Source organism: Elgaria multicarinata, chromosome 9 (genome assembly GCF_023053635.1).
Source record: "Elgaria multicarinata webbii isolate HBS135686 ecotype San Diego chromosome 9, rElgMul1.1.pri, whole genome shotgun sequence".
NCBI classification, from domain to species: Eukaryota; Metazoa; Chordata; class Lepidosauria; order Squamata; family Anguidae; genus Elgaria; species Elgaria multicarinata.
In genome coordinates, this window is record NC_086179.1 from 25,225,781 (window position 1) to 25,245,036 (window position 19,256).

General features: G+C 44.7%; 1 protein-coding gene across 1 annotated transcript in view; it reads right to left on the minus strand.

Annotated features, from left to right (window-relative positions):
- WEE2 (WEE2 oocyte meiosis inhibiting kinase) overlaps positions 1 to 19,256 on the minus strand; it is a 33,823-nt gene that overhangs the window by 2,020 nt on the left and 12,547 nt on the right. Inside the window, exons 3-9 of the mRNA XM_063135051.1 lie at positions 16,930 to 17,129; positions 14,116 to 14,167; positions 10,554 to 10,726; positions 9,472 to 9,593; positions 5,921 to 6,067; positions 4,133 to 4,234; positions 2,508 to 2,593 (exon numbers count right to left, since the gene is read on the minus strand). Coding sequence (XP_062991121.1) covers positions 2,508 to 2,593; positions 4,133 to 4,234; positions 5,921 to 6,067; positions 9,472 to 9,593; positions 10,554 to 10,726; positions 14,116 to 14,167; positions 16,930 to 17,129 — 882 coding nt within the window. The remainder of the gene's footprint in view (positions 1 to 2,507; positions 2,594 to 4,132; positions 4,235 to 5,920; positions 6,068 to 9,471; positions 9,594 to 10,553; positions 10,727 to 14,115; positions 14,168 to 16,929; positions 17,130 to 19,256) is intronic.

The following is a 19,256-nucleotide window of genomic DNA, read 5'->3' on the forward strand; positions in this document are numbered from 1 at the left end:
AGTCTGTGGTTTTTAGAATGTTGGCCTGAGTGGGCGGAGTTAGAATGTCTTGGGAGTGGGGAGGAGTGATATATAAGGGAATGACTGAGGGGATTGAGAGAACTTTTCAGGGAGACTTGTTAGGTACTCTTAGTGTCTGTAGTGCTCTCTGTGTTTATGGTACTTAAGTTCTGGGAAATTTGAGAGTCAGTGTAGTGAGTGGTGTCTTTAGAGTGTGGTGTGCACGTAGTGGATGTATATTAATCAATACTGAGAATAAAGAAAGTTCAAGAGTGATTGTGTGAGAAAAAGGAAAGCGTGTATGTGAATGAGTGACAGGATTGTATGAAAGGTTTCAAAAAGGTTTTTAAATGTTGTTATTTGAAACAAAGCTTGTGAACTTTTAAAAATAAATTTTGATTGTTTTGTTTTTAAACTACCACAAAAATCCCACGTGTCTGTTTGGCATTTATCATCTTAAGTTTACACATTTAACACCCACTCTGACAATCATTCACCTAAGCAGTATCAAGCGGTGGTGCTTGGCTTGAGCAGGGAGTAGCCGCGGCCGGGTCTGTTGTTCAGAGCCTGTGTCGTGGCAGTGGGTTGCTCCAATGTCACTAGGGCAGTGAATCTGCTCCAGGTCTCAGTCAGAACCAGTCAATACTTCACACCTTGAATAGCTCCTTTAGAGTTCTGACAGAAACCCGGAGCAGATTCACCACCCCATTGACATCAGAGTCACCGGCCTGCCCTGTAAGACTCCCAAGTTGGGTCATGTTCAGTTTTAAACATGCTAGTTGGGAATGATGGGAGTTGCAGTCCAACACATCTAGAGGGTTGGGGAACTCCCCTCCTCCTCCTCCCTCCCAATCCCCTTTCCTTTTGTGTCATGTCTTTTAGATTGTAAGCCTGTGGGCAGGGACTGTCAAGAAATACTTTTGTAAGCCGCCGTGAGAGCCTTTTTTGGCTGAATGGCGGCATAAAAATACTTAAATAAATAAATAAAATAAACATTGGTTTAGAAACTCTCATATTAAAAAAGGGGACATATTCTAAAACTGACAGTGTCTGAATTTTAAAGTTTTCATAATTTAAAAATCCAGGGTCAGGACAGGAAGATTTCCCAGTTCATTTTTTGAACACGACCCACCCTCCCCAATTAGATTCAAGCTTAGTTAAAACTAGATAATAAGTCACAGCCCCAAAGTCAATAACCTCATCAGAACAGTCCCGGCAATATATGGATTGCAAGATGTATTTGATGCTTAACAGCAGAAAGAGACATGTTTAAAGAAACATTGGGCCTATTCAGACAACACTCTAAACCATAGTTAAGCCAATAACCCCTTTGCAGTAAATGATTAGTGAGCATGTTTAAACCATGGTTATGTAGCCACTATGGTTAAGAATGGTTCACACAACACACTAAGCCGTAATGTTTAGCTCAAAATGCTTAACCACCGTGGCTTAGCATGTCATCTGAAGAGGGTCCTTTTCTTGAAAACTAATTTTTCAAAAGAATGGCACGCAACATACCAACCCACAATAAACCACATACAGCAAAAGGTTTGCCTGGATTGGTTCAGAGTCTCAGTCTCAACTTCTACAGCAGGGGTGAGCAACTTGTAGTCCTCCAGATGTTTTCGCCTACATCTCCCATAATTATGGTGACCATATGAAAAGGAGGACAGGGCTCCTGTATCTTTAACAGTTGCATAGAAAAGGGAATTTCAGCAGGTGTAATTTGTATATATGGAGAACCTGGTGAAATTTCCTCTTCATCACCACAGTTAAAGCTGCAGGTGCCCTGCCCTCTTTTAAATCTGGTCACTCTAATATAGTTCCTACACTCTAACTATTTTGATGAAGAGGGAATTTCAACAGGTTCTCCATATATACAAATGACACCTGCTGAAATTCCCTTTTCTATGCAACTGTTAAAGTTACAGGAGCCCTGTCCTCCTTTTCATATGGTCACCCTACCCATAATCCCTCAACATTGGCTCCATTGACTGAGGGTGATGGGAGTTGTAGGCCAAAACAACTGAAGGGCCACAAGTTGTCCACCTGTTCTACAGGCATATACAAACATCCTCTATAATGTTTGATCTACTTCAGAGGTGAGAAACCTGCAGACCATTATATGTTAGACTACAATCTCTATCAGGCCCATACAACATGCCAATGGCCAGGGCTGATGGGAGTTAGAGTTTCTAACTTCTGCTCTAGTTTTAGTATGCTCTCACTACAAGCTATTACGATTAGTTTCCTTATTGAACTTTATTCGTTTGATTTGAATAGCCATATGTTTGCCAATAAGCACTGTAATTTTGCATGGGCTTGCCAACAATGCAATTCTAAGCACAATTTATGTTAGTAGGATTTACATAAAATCAAAATTCCAGTGTGAAGTAGGTAAATCTGAACACAATGAAAAGGAGTTTTATTGTAAGTATGAATGGAAGTTCCTGTTCAGCCAGAATCCCCCCTGTGTAAGTCCTAAAGAAAGTTCATCACCATTTTACCTCTTGCAAGATTTCGTTGGCCAAGAAGCGGCAGTCTCCTTCCTCCACTTGAGGATTGGTTATGGATGTCACATGTCCAAGGTCCCCTAATAGAGAGAAACGCATGAGCCATGGAATGCATCAAACATGCCCAGGAGTTCAAAGCTTTCTACCTCTGAAGAGTCCCTTCTACATTTTGGACTTGTCCACTGAAAAACTCCAGCATGTCTGCCATGGAAGCCCTTAAGGTTGGAAGATTCTGGGATGTGTTCTTAGCTGCAACATCTGGTAAGGTTCATGCGACCAAGAATTGCCCCACATGAACTGAAAGTGCATCTCAGACAGCAATCCTAGAACCCTGAGCCCAGAGATCTCGGGGAAGGGGAATTCAATCAGGGATACCTGCTGCACCTCCCAGCCATCTCAGAAAGCTCCCTGGTGGCCCCTCTCCCGAGATCAGTGTGGCAGCCTTGGAAGAGGAATGGGTAGGGAAGGAAGAGGACATGGATCCACCAGATCCATAAGCCTCTCAGTTCCCATCCCCGGCCACAGAAGGCGAGTGAGCTAGATGAGCTCAGAGGCCCATCTAGATTAAAATGCACAAATGGAGGATGAACAGGCTGTAGCGTTACCTGGCTCTTGCCAGCAGGGATTATTATTAATAATAAATAATAATATATTTATTTCTTACCCGCTTCTCCCTCTGGATCGACATTAAATACAATATAATACATAAAACTAGTTAAAAGAGCATATAAAACCAATACAATATTAAAATAACAATCACAACATATTAAAATTCTTAGGTTTAAAATTTATCTGGGTAGGCCTGCCGGAAGAGACTAGTCTTTATGGCTGTCTTGAACTCAGAGGCGACAAATCTCCGGCAGGCCATTCCACAGTCTGGAGGCGGCAGAAGAAAAGGTCCTCTGGGTAACAGTTGTCAGCCCAGTTGTGGCTGACTGGAGTAAACCCTTCCCAGAGGACTGGAGTTGTTGTTGCTGTTGTTGTTGTTATTATTATTATTTGCATTTCTATTCTTCTCAATAGCTCTCTGGGTGGTTTACAACAATTCATAAGACAATAAAATACAGCACTAAAAATACAGCATAAAATTTTAAGTCTCCAAAATTGAAAACAATTTAGACAGTTAAAAGCAATTTTAGTGAACCACTAGCCCTGTTTGGATGACTGGCATAAATGCCCCATCTTATACCATTAAATGCCTGGAAGTAGAGGGCAATCTAAACCTGGCGCCGAAAGGATCACAATGTTGGTGCCAGGTGGGCCTCTGTGGGAAGCTCATTCCATAGTCAGGGGGCCACCACTGAGAAGGCTTAGGAGAGACAGAGGGCTCCGAGATCAAAGCCCTTCATCTAATGAGTGTCAGTCCTGTAAGGCTGAGCCCTAAACGACCACCAATCACTTTCCTGCCATTGTACAGAACCCAAAACCGCCCCACTTCACCACCCCATTCCAGCGATCATGACTATCTGTTTAGCACATCCCATGCGCAGAGTTTGGAGCAGCCAGCTCCAGAGGTGACAGATTGGTGTATATACAACCTAGGAGCCATTGGAAAGTACAAGCTGAAAAGCATTTGACACCAAGCTGTCCAGAGACAAAGAAATATTTAAGCCACGCACCAATTTTATACACCACATTAGAAGAAGCAAACCCATCGTCTTCGCTGTCACTCTCCTCCTGACCAGCAGGCCCAATCAGCTTGTGGCATATAAAAATATTGCCTGCAATCGAGAAGTAAAACAGTGATGGCTGTAATGTCAATGCAGAGGAATTATACCATCAACAGAGTTTACATTCCACAAGCATCTGTCTATGCTGGGGGTTGGGAACCTCTTTCAGCCCAAGGCCAAATCCAGTTTTGGAGAAGCTTTTGGGGGGCCTATTCCAGTGGTAGGTGGGACCAGAGGCAAAAGTGGCCATTCGGGGATCCCCAGGATGCTAGATTGGGACCTCAGGAGGGCCAGACTTGGTACCCAGGTCTGAGGTTCCCCACCCCTGATCTACCCATTCCTTACTATCCCTGGAGATCCCACCCTGCGAAGGAGAGTGAAGGAGTATGGACAGTGCACTTGCTTGTGAACTGATAGGATGTTGTACAATACAGCATATTGCACAAAACTGCATATTGTACAAAATTGCATATTGCACAATATATAAAGCGAACGTGCTTTCTGCTGGAGCTCTGACCAATTTTATGGCTGTAGCCATCGCATCCCAAGAGTAGTGAAGTGCCAGAAATCCAATTTTCAGAGCTTTCTAGTAGTCAGGATATTGTCGGCCACTTGGGTTTCACAGAAATGTGGAGTCGGAGAGAGCCTTGTAGGCTGCTTAACCCCCTCCCCCTGCTCAGTGCAGGAAATCTAGAGCTAGAACACCCCCAACGTGAACATCTAGCCTCTGCTTGAAGGCTTCCAGTAAGGGAGAGCCAACGGAGGCTGGTGGCTCCGATGGCAGCGGGGCAGTGAATCCAATCCGGGTTTCACCCAGAACTCTATCCATGGAGCTCCACACCTTGGATTGCTCCTTTAGAGGTCTGACTAGTTCTGACTGAAACATGGAGTGGATTCACTGCCCTCTAGCATCAGAGCCACCAGCCTCCATGGGGGAGAGCCCGCCACTCCACTAGGTAACTGGTCCCATTGTTGAACTATTGTTACCATCAAGATATTGTTCCTTGTGTTCAACCAAAACGTACCTTCCTGTAACCTAAGCCCATTAAAGCTAGTCCTGCCCACTGAGGGTAGCGGGCGAATTCCAGCTATTGGAAGAGCACTGTCACGTCTCCCACCCCGCAACCCCACCCCACGGTATTTTCTCTTCTCCTGGCTAAACACACTGTTTCTTCAGCCTTTCTTCATAGGGCTTGTTTCAGCTTTCTGTATGTTGTGGAAGTTCCCCATCCGTGAAATGAGTCAGTAAAAAAGTGAAGGCCGTGCCTCCCGACTGCTTTGAAGCAATCATCCTGCAATTCTAATTAAGTTCAGTAACTTATTGATGCAGCTCCAGCGAAGGCTCAGTAGGAAACCAGCTCTGTAACCAGGAGGCCTGCAATTCCCAATTAAATATGGGGAGAAGTATCCCCCCCCTCGCCCCAGGGTTTCAGTTCAACTCACTTTCCCCCCAAACTGTTATGGCAGCGCAGTAAGTACACCATCCACAAATATTTGATACCCAAAGGAGCATAAAAACACCAGAAGCTGCCTTAATGAAACATTGGTCCATCTAGCCTAGTACTGTCAACACTGACTGGCAGCAGGATTTTCTAGCCCTACCTGGAGAGCCCAGGGATCGAACCTGGGACCTTCTGCGTGCAAAGCCAGTGCTCTACCCACTGAGCTGCGTCCCCTTCCCTTGACTTGAGGCCCTTTCCCAGGAGTGTTCAGCATTACTGAACAGATCAGGCTTACTGGGTTTAATATCCATGTGAACCAAGCCAGAAGTATGGATATATTTCAGCCCCATGGAGACTTGCAGTAAGATTTCCTTCAGCTCAGATTCTTTAAAATAGTCAGCCGTCTTCACATTTTCCAAAAGCACATCTTGGAGGCTCCCACCTGTGGAAAACCAAGTGTTCAGACCCACACGCACACACAAACACAAACAGCAAAGGCTCATTTGTCCAAGCTCATCTATTCACAGTCCCTTCCTCCTGAAGTAGCTTGTTTCATCTTACAAGAGAGTTTAAAAGATCTGTTTACTTTCGCACTTAAATGGTAACTTTCTACTTCCACCTCTCGGGAGCCAATGGTGTCTGAAGTGCTCTCTTGAATGCATTTCAGGCTACAGGTCTCAAGAAGAGAGTCTGCACATTGTGTGGCAACAGACTCAGGCTTCTGAACTTCATAGAGTATGAAGTAACAAGAGCTGTCCTCCATTTTTGGCATTTAGATTGATTGTATGTTATTATTAGGGGTGTGCACTGCCTCGGTCCTGAATCCGAGTCGAAGCGGGCCAATTCAGTCTGCCTGACCCAAATCTGGTTCAAGACCAGATTGGGCCGTCTCAGCTCAAAGCGGCTGAAGTGCTTCAGGCTGATTTGGCCTGATGGCCAACTGCTGCTTCCTGCCGGCCCACCCGTCCACCCATGGACTTACCTCAAGCTTCCACTCATGTCAGCAAGCTGCCTGTTCTCCAGGACAGCCACTCTGACCCGCCGTAGATCTACCTTTTCCAGCAGCCATTGTTTACAGTAGTAGATCTATGGCAGGCCAGAATGGTTCTCCTGGAGGATGGACGGCTCGCAGGTGTGAGCGGAGGCTTCAGGTAAGTACTGCAGGCAGAGGGCAGCAGTTCACCGGGTTTGGGGGGGTGAGTGGGAGAGGAGGGAGGGTGAGCAGGAGGGGAGTCCTATGGATTCCCAGTCAGCCTCATGCCCAGGAAACCACATCAGCTGACCTGCTTTGGATTTGGAACCAATTTTTGTGAACCACCCAGAGAGCTTCAGCTATTGGGCAGTATAGAAATGCAATAAAAAAATTAAATAAATAAATACATAAATAAATCCACGGTGGGACAGGGTGGTTCTGAGGCAGCCGGAGTTGAATCAGCGCTGATGTCAAAGCTCTGAATCAGCCTCCAAGACGAATCCGTGTGTGTGTGTGTGTGTTTGCAGTCCTATTATTTTGGGTTTAGATCACGTGTGTGTATGTGTTTTTATATGTATATATGATATAATATAATATAATATATATAATATAATATAATATAATATATATTGAGAGAGAGAGAGAGAGAGAGAAGAGAGAGATGCATGCTAATCAGTTTCAAAGTTTGGAGGTGAAATTTTTATTTAGGCCTGGAAGTTTAGCAGGAGGTTATGAAGTTCAATAGAAGGTCAAAGGGAGAGAAACATGCTTTAACCCAGGAAACAGAAACTTAGTTGACAGAAATGTATAAGAAAACTACTCTCCTGCTTGGTTGCATTTGGGTAGGAAAAATGTTTTAGAAGATATAAGCCAAAGGCAGAGGGACAGAGAAAATGGGGGCGGGGGGACACAGAGAGTGAGAGAGACAGAGAAGAAAAGAAAGCCAGAATCATAGAAGAAAGGACCCTTGACAGTAAGATATTGCTTGGATAAGGAACCTGGATAAAATAGGGCCATAGTCTAGTTAGGTTAGCTGAACGGGTTCATCCCTGGTTGGTTTTTATTACCCTACTGCTCATATGGTGTGTGTGGGTGTGGGTGTGTGGGTGTTCATTCAGATGTGTGTTTTTTAAAAAATACCTATTGACTTTTTTCTTTAGTAACTTTAATCTCTGTGACTTTAAATTTTTGTTGTCTTTTTGGGGTACACCCCACATCTAAAAGCTGAACCCCACACTGCCTCTGAGACCGAAGCAGTTTTGAGGCTGGTTTGGTGGAGGCGGTCAGAGAAACAAAGGCTTCCTCCTAGTGGCAGTGGAAAAGTCCACACAAAGGGAAGCTCAAAACGGTGGGCCCACACTCCTTTTCGATCTTCCCTTCCTGTGGACTTTTCCACTGCTGCTGGGTGGAAGCCCAGGCAGGCGCACCATTTTGCCCGTTTCCCCTTCCACTCACAGAACGCCGCCAGTCCGTGCCACCCTTGTACGCTTCTTCACAGTGTACGTGTACAATATATATGTCCAAACACCCATTTGTCTCATACATAATTTGTTTCAGAGGTACATGCTGAAGAGCGACGATGCGTTGCAGGGCTCTCTTCCGTACCCAAATGAAATTGGTTAGCTCTTGATATGCCACTCCACACTCCAGTGCCGCTTAGGAGCCATGCTGGTCACAGTGCACTGAGAATGGCATTAAGTAATCACATTCGCCCTCCTTGCGAGGTTTCAGATAAACATCTATTAAGGCCATGTGAGGAGCAGGTTTGGGGCCTTGGCAAACATGCTGCTCTGCTAGCACTGAACTGCAAATTGTGCTATTGACTGAACATAGGGAACAAACGCAATATGGATTCTGACCAGGGGGAACCATAGAAACACTTTTACATCATGCACTCAGAATGATGCCACCTGAGACAAGTGGGCAGCTGGGCAGCCATTGTGTGAACAGAATCCTGGACTAGATGGGCCCTTGGTCTGCTCCAGCATGGCTCTCCTTATGTTACGTTCTTAAGTTTCCTAAACCGAAGTCACTTCTGTATATGTAAAGGGAATATGAAACTGGTTTGCAGATCCCTTCTCATGTGCAATGAATGCACATGACGCTGTCACATGCCTCAAAACCTTGTGCAAGGGTGATCCTTAACTGGACCAGTCCTCAAGCATGGCCCTTCGGAGAGAGGAGAGAGGAGAGAGAGGGGAGAGAGGAGAGAGGAGAGAGGCCCTTCGGAGAGAGGAGAGGAGCTCAGTTTCACATCTATTTTTGGGTTTCCTTTCCTTATGGCAGTTCATGAGATTGGAAAGCAATTGAATGACCAGTTACCCTGCTCTTTTGGACAGCCACACTCCATGGATGTTCACTGTACATTAGTGGTACCCAACTTTTTGGGTCAGTGGGCACATTTGGCATTTTGAAAGAGTGTTGTGGACACTCTCATAAAATGGCTGCCGTGGGGTAGGATGGGTGTTACCCATTCTCAAAATAGCTACCAGTCACAAACACTCATTTCCCAGAAGGCAACTGGTGAGACTAAGCGAAAAGTAACTTGCCCAAGAACCAAAGTAGAAGGCAAAGGTGGGGTCTGAGATCCAAAATACAAAAGCATTCTTTTGAACCCAAGTAAAGATAGCCTTAAAGGGCAGCCCTTGGCTTTGCAGCATGCCAGCTTCACAGATAATCATCATCATCATCATCATCATCTAAGAAATAAAATTAAAATGAGGAGGGGCAGGGAGCCTGGTGCTTATGGGTACCATAGTGGAGCCCCCAGCTATACATGATTAACTCCATGAAGGAATTCACAGAGTTTCCATGGATTTCAAGGTTCAGCCACTGTGGAGCAGCAAAGTCCTTAAGAGGCCACATGTCCTTACCATTGCAGTGCTCATTCTGAATAATCATGTGATCATCTTCGGCCCAAGCAGAGTAATAGCGCACAACATGCGGATGATGGCCGAGCACCGCATGGGCATAGACTTCCCGCAAAGCCATTTGCCTGGAGAGAGAAGGGGGGGGATGAGCAAAATGTCTCGAATCAAGGCAAGGTTTACGACATTGGACACAGACTCAAGAGAGGGCATCTTGGAGGGACAAGGAGAAGGAGGACGCTTACTGGGTTGAGATAATGGTATCTGTCTCATATACACACTGGCTTAGAAAGCACATGAGACATTGAGCTTCATCCCACATACCCGTTTCCCTCGAATTATCCCCATAGCGTAAAGCTGTTGTTGTTGTTGTTAGCTAAATCACACCCCGGGCGGTGGCGCTCCTAAGATCCTTTGCATACCAGGAAAAGGGTTTAAGGGGGGGGGGAATGTAAAACATCATAAAAATCAACAGATAACCCAATCCGATTCAAATTTGGTATGCTGAAAGCCTTCCTTAATATCTATTACTGTGCTGATTCACAGTAGAAAACATCAGAGCCCTTTGCATGTAATTCACAGTGAATGCACAGTATAACGCTGGTGTGATGAAGCTCATTATGTAGATTAGTGGTACTTCGCTAGGTCTTGAAAAAGGTAATGTGACAAGTAGACAGATACCCTTATTTATTATTATTAATGATCAGAGGATGTGCAATATAGTTTGAGGAATTCAGAAGCAAATGTTGCCTCTAAACCTATACTGGGAAGATGAATGGGGTTGAATCCAATGGTGTCATGTCATTCCACCAGCAGAAGGGAACTGCTGGCAGAACTACTTGCCACATCCTCATCCCATATTTGTTCTGGAAGGCTGGAGGATCCTTTGGATTAAGTTTGGCGCATGTGGGGGGATGGGGACACAGAGAGTATGGGAAAGTCCCACTGCACAAGCCAAAGTCTCTAAGCGCAAGCGGACTTCCACTCACGCGAGGGCTGGATGCAACCCATGTCATCACCCATCAGGGTGTATACGTGTATGCACATATTGAAGGGTGGTGGATTTTTGTTTTACACTGTTTGCTTACTCATCCGAGGATCCAGCCAGGGGTCTCTTTGAGCGCTTGATGGCGTAGACACACCCATCCAGCCGTTTGATGCACTTGTACACAGATCCAAATTCCCCCACACCAATTTTCTCCAGCTCCAGGAATTCCTTCTTGTAGCGGGAAACCATGTTGCTCTCACGTAAGAGGAATCTCTAGGGGTGGACGAGAGGAACCCACGTAAGTTAAGGACAGACTGTACATCAGTGCTGGAGCAGGGCATGGGACAGACCCTGCAATGCAAAGCCTACGTTCAGATTCTTTTGCAGTTTGTGTCCATTATTATTTTTTTAGACAGACTCAGACAAACCCAGAAATGCATTTAGTTTGCTCAGAAAGCTTCCTACCATTTTTCTGCTTGATGATCTCTAGAATATTTACCTTTGGAAGAAAATCCATTCCCTTTGGAGACTCTCCTGCTTCATCTACTCTGAGCTGTGAGGCTTTGGGTGGGGGTGACGTGGGCTGGTCTCCCCACACTTGCAGGGTGTGATGTAAGACAGGGCCCAGGTTTCCCCGACTCCTGGCTTTGGAGAACGCTCCCCCATAAAGCCAGGCAAGTGGCCTGAGGAAGGACCCATGGATTCCCACACTTTCACATGCAGATCCAAAGATGGGTGAACTACCCATATAATTCAAATAAAGAGGCCCTTAGTTTAACCCAAGTTCTGATGTCTGTGTCTTTATTCTATGCTTCCTTCTCCACTCGCAAAGAGTTATTAACCAGGACCGCAATCCAAAGGATAAGTTTAGATGAGCATAATGGCTTGGGCTCACACAGTGATTTGGGTTTTTTTCATTCTTCCCCCACTTCCCACCCTTTAAGACTGGGGTGAAGAACCTCTTTCAGTCCAAGGGCTGAATTTTGGAAAAGAAAGAAAGAACTTGGTATCACGGTTTAAAACAGGTGCAGAACATAAGAAGAGCCATGCTGGATCAGACCAAGGGTCCATCTAGTCCTACACTTTGTTCACAGTCTCCAACCAGCTGTCAACCAGGAACCCACAAGCAACAGCACCCTCCCACCCATGTTCCCCAGCAACTCGTGAACCTCAAGCCCCAAAAGGCCACATTCCTTCCTTGACCCCATCCTCTTTCTCTCAACCACCAGTCATTTGGTGGTTTCACAGCTTACGTCCAGGTTTTTCCCATTCTATAGGGTTGAAATGCCGCTCCGACAGCTTAGTTACTGGCAATAGGAGCTTTAAATTAAAATATGCTGGTGTTTGGGGTATTTTTGGCCCCACCCTAATCCTAACCCCTGAGAGCTTCTCCAAAATTAAATTCGGCCCTCAGACCGAAAGCGGTTCTGCATCTCCGGTTTAAAGTTATAGATTCCCACCCATGGTCTGCCAGCTCTTTCCAAGGGGGAAAAAAAAATGATGCCAGAGACAAAACATACTTTCAAATCAGCCTGGTTTCTCTCCAGAAGAGGGCAATGCTGCTTTATCCCTGGAAAAAAATCCTACAGAAGATTCAACTTGTAAATACTAGTAATTGTGCACAGTGGCTGAAGGGGGACGGAGGCAGAGGAGAGATTCGTGCAGGAGCACACCAAGGACAGACGGGAGATATTTGTCTACTGCTCAGTAAGGTTCGCTGCTTCCTCTCCCCCACAAAAAAACCACCTCTACAAAGAGCTTTATCTTAATTAGCTTTTCAATTAGGGGTTTTTCAATTTGCTTAATTTCTCCCCCGATAACAAACACAGTCAGTTGCAATAAGAATAAGAGGAAAGCATTTGGGACTGATCTACACAAGGAGGAAAAGCACAAGAAATTGTCCAATCTCACCTAGGATTATCTCTCTGCAGAATGCCAGTCAGAGGGGGTAGAGTTTTCACACCCACCCACCCCTACATATATAAATCCCTACATATGGAAAGCTACATGTGGGGGAAAGGGTTCTAGGAGATTAGCTTTCTTCCCAGCTTATTAGATCCTTTCTCCTTAGATGTAGCGTTATTCTTTTCAATGGGACTTACTCTGTAGTAAGTGGGTTTAAAAGCGCAGGCACATTTCCCTGCGAGTAAGTTCTATTGAACTAGGTGGGACTTCTGACAAAACATGCATAGGATCAGGCTGCAAGTTCCAAACTATTAGATGATGCTTACTCACCAGTAAAGGTGCACAGGATTGCACCCTAAGAGCAGATCTGTACGGATGTTTACTCAGAAATAAGTTCAACCGAAACCAACGTTCGAGTACTTTGGTTGACTCAGAGCTCCACGAAGTTCAAAAGGAGTTACTCCTGAGCAGAGAACTTTAGGACTGCAACAGACACTTTTATCTGGTTTTATGTCTTTTTATGCCTCTGTTTAATTTTTAGTTAGATTTTATTGTTTTTATAATTTTATGTACATTGCCCTGGGATTGGTATAGAAATACGTCCTGAATATGCATGCCAACTCATCATTGCATATTTCCGCCTTCAAGATATTATGTTACAGAGGCCTTACTTCTCTAGGGATGGATGAGCTTTGGTTATGGGGCGGTATATAAATGTAAATAATAATAATCAGATGATAATAATAATAATAATAATAATAATAATAATAATAATAATAGGACCCACATAGAATCCACACCTTTGATGAAATATTATTGACTCTTACAAAGTATCCTCAGAATTGATCTATAATTTGATTATAGCAACTCAAGGTAAAGAAAGCCAAAAATATAGAAAAGGGTGTTCGCGGCATTTCATTGAAAAGAATAGCTGAATTATATTAGATAATGTGAATTATATTAGATAATTCATAATGTGAATAGCACATTATATTAGATTCAAGGGAGGCTTGAAGCAAGCAAATAAAGAACATCCCTCATAATTTAAGATTGGTTTGTTAATTTTTTGAACGCTGTCTTGTGTGTGTGTGTGTGTATTTTGAATTGTGTTACTACTGAGTCTGTAAGTAACTATTTAGTGTTGTAATAACTATCACACTACTGTTGTCTTGTTTTCTCTCCCTATGATACACTTTATTCTGGGGTTTCCTTAAAATTTTAAAATTAAATGACAGATATCTCTTAAGATAATAAGCCTCTCTACATGAGTCTGTTATCCTGCAATCAAGATTGGTTACTCATGGAGGTTTGTGGGTCCTTTACATGATGTTGTGAAGCTCTAGGGCTACTACTGTTCTTTCTAACCTTTATCCCTTAAAAAAAAAGATTATGGATAATGAACTATGTAAATACCACAAGTTGAATTTCTTTGTAGAAAGAGGAAGTGGCACTATAACACAGCACTCTCTAGTGGCTGTATAATGAAACATATAGAGCTTGCAGATAAAGGAACTCCCTTGAGGTGGGGAAGCGAAGTGTGTGAAAAGGGGCAACCTTAATCCCCCAAAGAATACGGAAGCAGAAGCCCCTGTAAAGTTGCAGGATAAAAAGCCTGGTGTGAGGAAGCCCTACGTCTTGTGCTATAATAACACTTCCTTTGTCTACTGCTCCAGGTTAGCACCTTGTTTGTCCCCTTCAAACAAAGAACTACTGAGCATGATGGCATTTATACATCTATGCAGACATCAACTACTTACCTTGGCTGGCAACCCCAGTTCCATTGGGCTCCCTTTTTGGCTAGGATCATCCCTAAAATGAGAAGTTTAATCACATGAGGTAGGATCCTAGTGCAAACATTTAAATATTTAAGCCTCAGCCTCAGGAACTATTCAAGCCTGATAAAGTATTTATACAGGCCTTTCTGCATGCAAGCATACAGAAACCACAACGAAATTCACTCTAAGACCGCAGAGGCCACAGCACTCAGATCATGAGGTTCACTTTCTAGTCCAGGATCAATTCAGATTTCTCATTAATGCCTAATTCCCCGACATTTGGAGACACGGGGAGCAGCGACGTGGCATTTTAAGCTTATGAAATTTGATTCCAGAGTTGTGAAATCCAAAACTCTTAAGCCGGCCTGGAAAGAAGCACTTATCCAACTCCAACAGACCCACATAGATCAATTCAAACGTCACCTTTTCTATCTTGTAAATGCAGATGCAGGAAGAACTGAGGGGGTGGGGTGGGGGGATCAACCTTCTCAATTGGCCTTTGACACCCCAGGTCATATATTGGTGCAATGTTGATCTCCTACCAACAGTGGAAGTCAGGTGGACCAGCAATGGCTAAATCCATCTTTCCATGGTAGGTGAGCGGATTCAATGTGCCATTACCCATTGACAGTGTTCCACCGCTTACTGTTGAATATGTATACTGTCCTACGTAACTCCTACAATATTCCACCCTGTGGAATAGAGGGTGGAATGTTCTTCCTATTATTTTAATACAAAGGAATGGCAATGATATAGGGCTCGCACTATATCCCAATCCTAATCTCTATACAATTGGGGAATCAGGTTTGGAGGATGAGCCAAGTCTTTATAATAGACACAGGCTAGGTGGCAAGCTATGCTGGGGAGGTGGTGATGCAAACAACCTTCTGTGCTCCGGTTAGATGATCAGGCAAACAAGCTACACAGAGTAATTTATTTCACCTCCCCACAACCCCCCTCCTCCTGTAGTCCTCCCACCCAGCTGGGCAAGTATCCCAGCTTCCTTTGTGGCAGGAATAAAGATCTCTTGAGAAGGGCAGAACGGAGGCAGTATTTTTGGACGCTCTTGCTGAGCAGCTCTGTAGGCGATCTCCGTAACACACATAGGTTAAATAACCTTACTGCAGACCGTGGGTTCCCAGGGTGGCTTATTTGGAAGAAATAGTGTATCATTGGAGGGTGGGGACATCCCATGGTCAACATGCTTAACCCATCATGGGTTGTTCCAGAAAATAAACCATCATGGGTTAGCATATTGTGTGAATGCAGTCATACAGAGAAGTCTTCATAGATCAACACAGTACTTGCTAAATGTCCCCAGAACGTTCTCATGTTGACTTGTCTGTCAAGAACTCATAGAATCATCAAGTCAGAGGAGGCTTTGTAAGTCAACACGTCCAACGTCCACCCCCCTGGTTGATGCAGGAAACCCAGAGCAAGAGTGTCCCCAAGAGATGGCTGCCCAGCCCCTCCAAAGGATTTCGGGTGGAGGTTATGGGACACATGCTCAGTTCACGTGTCACACTGACTAGCCCTGTGGGGCTTCTTCCCTCACCCCATGGGAGTGCATCTTTGGGAACACCCGCTACTCCGGCTGTGCCTTGCAACGGAGGGTGAGAATGAGCAGGCAAGCAGCCAGGAGAAGAACGTCTGCTGTTACTAACCTTCTCAGTGGAACGTAGGTTTTCAAAACCACAGGGTTTACAAGATGGCTACACTACAATCCTATGAAAGATGAAGTGCAGGGCTGTCTAACCTCTTTCAGCCTGAGGACTAAAATGAATTCCAGAGCTTTCAGGAGCTGCATTCCAGCAGCAAGGAGGGCTAGAAATGCCAGTATATTTTAGCTTAAAGTTTTTCCTGCCAGTAACTAAAAGCGTCTCTACATTAAGGAAAAAACCCATCCCCTTACCAGGCTCCTTTCCCCCCTCCCCTCGGGCCTTTTCGCATTTGCTACAGCTCTTTCAGATGCAACCAAGTGACTTGTAACTGAAACCTCCCCCTCTGAGCAATGTTCCATAAAGCTCAATGAAACATTGCCATCTGGTGGCAGAATTAATCCCACAATTACTTTAGGTACCAGATTATCTCTGAGGAGGAAGAGGGGTGTTAGTGAGCTTTCCAGGACAAAGTGTGAGAGATGTCCTGGAGGTTAACAGCATCATGTAACAGACTCGCAAACTTCCACGAGTGGCCAGTCATGAGCGTGTCATGAATCGCTCATGTAGGGAACGTCTATGTCTTAGGAGAGGCATTTCAACCTTTTAGAAAGGGGAGAAATCATGCAAAAGCTGAGAAACCAGCTTTTGTGTGAAAGACAAAGGGACTGTGGGGACCCCTGGAGGGCCAGACTGGGACCCCAGGTGGGCCGGATTTGGCCCACCATCCTGAGGTTGTACACCCCTGATGTATTAAGATGGAGGCAGATTTTAGGCTTGCAGGATCTACTTTGCTTTTTACTAGGCTCCCAAGGTCCACCAGGTAGGGATAGATACAAAATACTGGCTCAGTACCAGTATAAGTATCAGAACCAAGCTCACAACTCCTTCTGCACAAAAATCCACCCCTGCTTATTCCTCCAAGCATTTTTTCAGCAACGTAATTTGGGGAAAAGGCTTCCGAACTGTTGCTATTGTTAGACAATCTGGAGTAAAAAATCCTTGCTAATCTATGGTAAGCAGTGTATAAATCTATGGATAATAATTAAATAGTCATCCAGAAATCTGTCAGTAATTCCTAAGATACTTTTTATTTTTCTACCCCTGTAATAAGATATCTTAATAAGAAAACACTCACAGCTCCCCTCTGGCTTTCCTCTTGCCACTGGGGTGGAACACCATCTGCCGGTATGAATCGGGTGTGAACGGGTTAATGTTAACCAAAGAAGCCGGGGTGGGCTCCTCCGGATCAGGGCATGATGTGAATCTCAAATTTCTCATCCCTTTGGAGGGGAATTTGGCCACAGGTGAAGGGAAAGCTGTCTTGCTTAGGAGACTCTAGAGCAAAAACACAAAGAAGATTTATTATTTATTACATTTATTTATTTATTACATTTATGTTTAAAAATAGTTCGGGGGGGGCATTATTCGCACCTCTCCTGGGAGTAAGTTCCACAAATTATACTTCTCCTGGGAGGTGCTGCGGGCCATTCCGAAACAAGGAGAATTCCACCATGAAGAACCTTGACAGTGGGCCTTCTCTGTAGCAGCACCCACCCTCTGGAAAACTCCAGTTCGGGAGGCAGAAAATGTAACATCTTGTAAACGCATCCTGAAAATACACCTTTTCACGCCAGCTTTCCCCAGACTGATTTTATCTGATTTTAAATTGCATCTTTAAACTGTTAATGTTTTAAATTTATTGTATACTTATTGTATTTTATGGTTTTAATTGTGCAATGCCCAGACAGCCTCGGCTACTGGGCAGTATAAAAATGTAATAAATAAATAAATGGCGAGGGAGGCACTGAGAATGCCATCTCTGGATTCCCCATCCTCCTCACCTTATTTATAGCATGGGAGGAACCATGAGTAGGACATCTTCTGCAGATGGGAGTGCCCTTGTTGGCTGGTAATGGGAGAGGTACCCCAGTCACAAATCGTTAAAAACTTTATATGCAAAAAACAAGACCTTAAATTGGGCTTGGAAGTTTACTGGCAGCCGTTGCAGTACTTTCAGGATAAATGTAGTAGGATCCCTCTTAGCACCTCCTAGACCACTACATTCCCCACTAGCTGCTGCTTTTGGACCGTCTTCAAGGGGAGCCCCACATAGAGCAAATTGCAGTAATCTACCTATCGGATTACTAATTAGATTAGCCCTGTAATATTACGTTACAAATATAAGAATTTGCCTAACTTAGGCCAAGGTCTATCTAAATCAGCATTCCATTTGCGAAGGTGTACAGAATCTCTCTGCCGTCCAGCCAGCTAAATGCCCCTGAAAGCACACAAGCAGGGGAAGAAGCTGATAGCCAGCTAGCCATTGATGGACACATCTCCTGAGAGTCAGAGGTCCCTTCCCTTTGAAAGTGGAGGTTCAATTTGAGGGAGAAGACCAAAACGATCAGCATACCAAGAAGAAGCTGCCTCCCACATACAGTAGAGCTTTTAAACATGAAACATCTATGTTTGATGTTTCAAATGAACTTCAGCTATGTTTTAAACATGAAACATCCTTGAAGAGGAACAGTCTGGCAAAAAGCATTACTCGGTGTTCGATTCTGTGCAACGGCTCAACTAGACCACAGTGCAGTGGAGAGAGGGCCGGCATGTGTTTAGATAGCAGCCCTGGATAGCCCCCTTCCCTAATCTGGCACCTTCCAGATGTTGGACTACAATTCCCAGCATCCCCAGTCATGCCTATCTTTGAAGCTAGCCCTAAGGATAAGCCAGTGACGGTGACCACATCCTGTAGCAGTGAATGTCATAAGGTGCGCTGTGAAATAGTACTTCCTTTTGTTTGTTTCTGTAATATATGTTCCACTAGTCAGACTTCATCTGAAGTCCTGTGTCCAGTTCTGGGCACTGCACTTTAAGGAGGATATAAGCAAGGTTGAAATGGGTTCAGCGGAGGGCAAGGAAGAGGGCCAACGGCATGGTGAGAGCAGTGTAGTGTAGTGGCTAAAGTGCTGGACTGGGAGTCAGGAGATCCGAGTTCTAGTCCCCACTCAGCCAGTCACAGACTCTCAGCCCAACCCACCTCACAGGGTTGTTGTTGTGAGGATAAAATGGAGAGGAGGAGGAAGAGGAGGATTATGTACGACGCCTTGGGTTCCTTGGAGGAAAAAAGGTGGGATATAAATGCAATAATAAATAAATAAATGTAGTGCTGGGCAGTGGAAGCTTTGGGATTTTGAGGGCCCTCATGCAAGAACCTCCCAATAGCCCCCCTCCTCCTCCGTCAGTGAGTCCACCTTCTCACCCACATGGTCACCTGCTGCTGTTGCTCCTCCTCCTCCTCTTTCTCATTGTTGCTGCCATTTGCTTGCTTGACAAGAAGAGAGCCAGTGAGCAAGGAGGCTGTGGCATCTCCTGCTTCTCCTCCTCACCACCACTGTTGTCTGGGTCAGAGCGAGAGCCAGGTGAACAAGCAGGCTGCAATGCTGAACAGGACCAGCCGGT